The sequence below is a fragment of the Frankliniella occidentalis genome, unplaced genomic scaffold (assembly GCF_000697945.3).
Source record: "Frankliniella occidentalis isolate FOCC.00 unplaced genomic scaffold, Focc_3.1 Scaffold270, whole genome shotgun sequence".
NCBI lineage: Eukaryota > Metazoa > Arthropoda > Insecta > Thysanoptera > Thripidae > Frankliniella > Frankliniella occidentalis.
In genome coordinates this window covers 138,940-142,173 of record NW_026267396.1, presented here as the reverse complement: position 1 = coordinate 142,173, position 3,234 = coordinate 138,940, and the positions used below count along the sequence as shown (strand labels likewise).

Here is a 3,234-nt window from a genome sequence, read left to right as displayed (position 1 = left end):
AGGCACGATCTCACGATAACGCCTCTATAATGGCATTAGATAGTACCTTTTGTTTTTCCAGTGTCCTGATGATGGGAAGAAAGAAATAAGGAATGAAAGCCGCTGTCATCGACTAGAAACCTCTTGGTTTATGGACGTTACTCTATGGTTGTCTCCATTGCTTGTGGCAGAGTGATGGGTCAGCTGATTTCCCCTCCCCCTTTATTGACTTTTAATGAGCGGTGGCCGACTCCACTCCGCTTCGGTAACGACGCCAGGAAGGGGAAGGCCTCGTTTGTGAATCATGGCATCCTTCGTTTTGTTGCCCGCCCGTGGAAAGTCTTGCTTTAGAGAAGAACGCTTTTGTGTAGTTCATGTCAAGTTCAGGTCAATTTTTAAGCTGCTGATGATGGTTGTCAACAATTTCAGTATATAGCCTTTATTTATCTTGCATTTTTTGTTTGTTTTCCGCAGGTGAGTAATCGTGTTGGATCGCCCAGGGAATCAACGACCCCCAAACCCTCAGTAAGTCAGATGTATTTCTCCTTTTACTCTTGGTTATCTTTCGGTGGTTTGTCTCTTCTGATCGCGGTTACTCCTCCCTACTTTTCAAGCAACGGGAGGCGGCGGGAACTAAAAAAGAGAAATATGTATGTCGCTATTGTAGTGATCATCAGAAATGATCGTACAAAGATCTGATATCATGCCAGACTTCCGTATGGATTTATAATTTTGCTCTTTAAGAGCTTCGCTCCATTCAGGGCGCCAATTGTCCGGCCAATTGGGCCGCGTTGGACGCTCATTGTCAGGGTGTTGTTCTGTTCCGCTAAGAAATTTATGGATGTTTGAAGTTGCGGCACAAGGTGTGTCCTTAGAAAAGATAAGTGCCATGAAATGTAAAAAAAAAAAAGAAGAAAAAAGAGGTGGACGATATCTCTCTCTAGCACGCTGGCGCTATCTTTGGCTCAGCGGGGGGTAACACACAGACACACACACACGCGCGCGCGCGCGCGCACATAGCGGCTCACAGCCGTGACATTGACCTACATGCAATCCCAAAACAAATACACTGGGGCGGACAGACGGCCGGACGCAGACAGACTGGCGTGGTGGAGCGGAGAGCGAACACGTGGTTTAGTTTCCTCGGCTGTGTCCGTGTGTGTATGTGTGTGTGAGAGAGGGGGAGGGCGACGGCAGAATAACAAGCATTTACCTTGGCGACACTTTTCGCCTGAACTTCCTTCCCAATGCATATATCTCTGGGACGCACTTTCGCCCCACGCATTGTTCGTAAAGTATCGGTTCAACTCTTATTCCCTCCATAACTTGGACAAAAACATAGAAGCAATTGATTTTAAGTTTTTGTTTGATAGTAATGTTGCTTGCTGTCGTCGCTGAAAGATTAGCGAAGCCGAGGTAACGGCGGCGAGTCGATGTCGATACGCACCAGATGGTAATCGAGCCGTGTAGCGGTGCCCGCGCGCCGCGCCGTGGCGTTTTGACATTCAAATCGAGTCGAAGGGGTAGCTATCCTGCCGCGGCGCGGCTGGCAGAGGCGGGCACGTTCAAGCGCGAGTCGCTCGTTGGCCTCCCATCGCGTTGTACTGAACAAGTGTTCGGACTATCTGTTGTCAAATGTCCGGCGTAGTCCGACCGTAGCCCCTGGTGCATAGGCAGTCCTGCCGCGCACGTGCGCTCGCGTTGCCTATCGGCCAGGCGCGCTCTGGTGACCGGAGCCCCCGGTAGGTAGGCAGCCGTGCCGCGCCCGTGCGCTCGCGTTGCCTACCGGCCAGGCGCGCTCCGGTGACCGGAGCCCCCGGTGGGTAGACAGCCGTGCCGCGCCCGTGCGCTCGCGTTGCCTACCGGCCAGGCGCGCTCCGGTGACCGGAGCCCCCGGTAGGTAGGCAACCGTGCCGCGCCTGTGCGCTCGCGTTGCCTACCCGCCAGGCGCGCTCCGTTGACTGGGGGCAGGCCGGCAGGCCTACCCGACCCCATACCGCGCGAAGGGCAACAGTGTTTACCTTAGGACGGGACGCAGCGAACCCATTCGACTGGGATCAGGCGCTGATCGCGTCAGCTGATCGTGTGCGGTGGCGGTGGCGCCGTGTGGCCTTTGCCGCTCCCCGCCTCGCCCCTCCCCCTCGCGGAGCCGGCATGTTCCGCTGACAATCGGTCCGTCCGTACGCGCTCGACCGGAATAAGTCGCCGCTTGCCGTGGCGGCGGCGGGCCGTGCAGACCGGACCGGGGGCCCTCGAGGGCTCTTAGGTATTTCCGCCACGAGAACCGCCGTGTCCTTCTGACGGACGTGAGTGTGGGCGTTGCGCCTGCGGGGGCGTGTGTCAGTCCGTCCCGTCCTGCTCGACGTCGACGACGAGTACCTTCGGTCTTGAGTGGTGGTGATGGACCCACCCTCCATGGGTTTTGAATATCCCGCGCTGCTAATAATGGAATGCAAATTTGATGATTCTTCGCGCCCGTCGCTCACCTCCAACGTTTGGACCGAGTTTCGAATGAGTCTCTAAGACAATAAAACGCCGCCTGGATTCCCATGCTGTTTCAACAGTGCTAAGACAAATGTAGATTGTTTTTGCACACGTGCGTGAAATAAATCGGGATGTTTGTACACTTTTTGATTTGGTTAACGCGTGTGACTAGGTGGGAAAAGCATATTAGGATTAGAATAGGAAAGCGATTCATAACTTTGCGTTTTTTTCGGGGTGCTGGAGGAGGGGGGGGGGCATTAAACATTAAGCACCCCTTGAGATCCACTTCGTCGGTGCTAAAGTTCGCAGTGCGTGCAAGTACAGCACAATGAAGTGTTTTCCTAGTGACAGCTGAGGACTAGTGGGTAGCGATGGTTAGTAATGATTTGATAATGGCGCTGGACTCACGTGGTCGCCGGATTAATCCTCCCGGTTCTGGCGAGAGTCTCTGGCTGTGGACCCAGGCAGCGCGGCCCAGCGGCTCCCCAGAGCGCTGTAGTTAAGCCCCCCTCCCCTTTCCCCTCTTTTTTTTCTCTTTCTCCCTGGCGTCCCTCGCGGGTAGCGGGGCAGTGAGAGAGAGAGAGAGAGAGAGAGAGAGAGAGAGAGAGAGAGAGAGAGAGAGAGAGAGAGAAACTGCGAGCGGAGAGGGAAGGGGGACGTGACGCATAATTCTCCTCGGTCTTCCTTGACCTCGGGGCCGAACCCAGTCCCTATCCTGTCTCTCGCTATCTCTCTCTCTCTCTCTCTCGCTTACTATCTCTTCCCATCTCC

The 3,234-nt window shown here is 54.6% G+C and overlaps 1 protein-coding gene across 1 annotated transcript in view; it reads left to right on the top strand.

Moving 5' to 3' along the window:
• Positions 1-3,234, top strand: part of LOC113207386 (trithorax group protein osa) — a gene marked incomplete in the record, with an annotated part of 93,466 nt that overhangs the window by 47,904 nt on the left and 42,328 nt on the right. Inside the window, 1 exon segment of the mRNA XM_052273404.1 lies at positions 454-504. Coding sequence (XP_052129364.1) covers positions 454-504 — 51 coding nt within the window.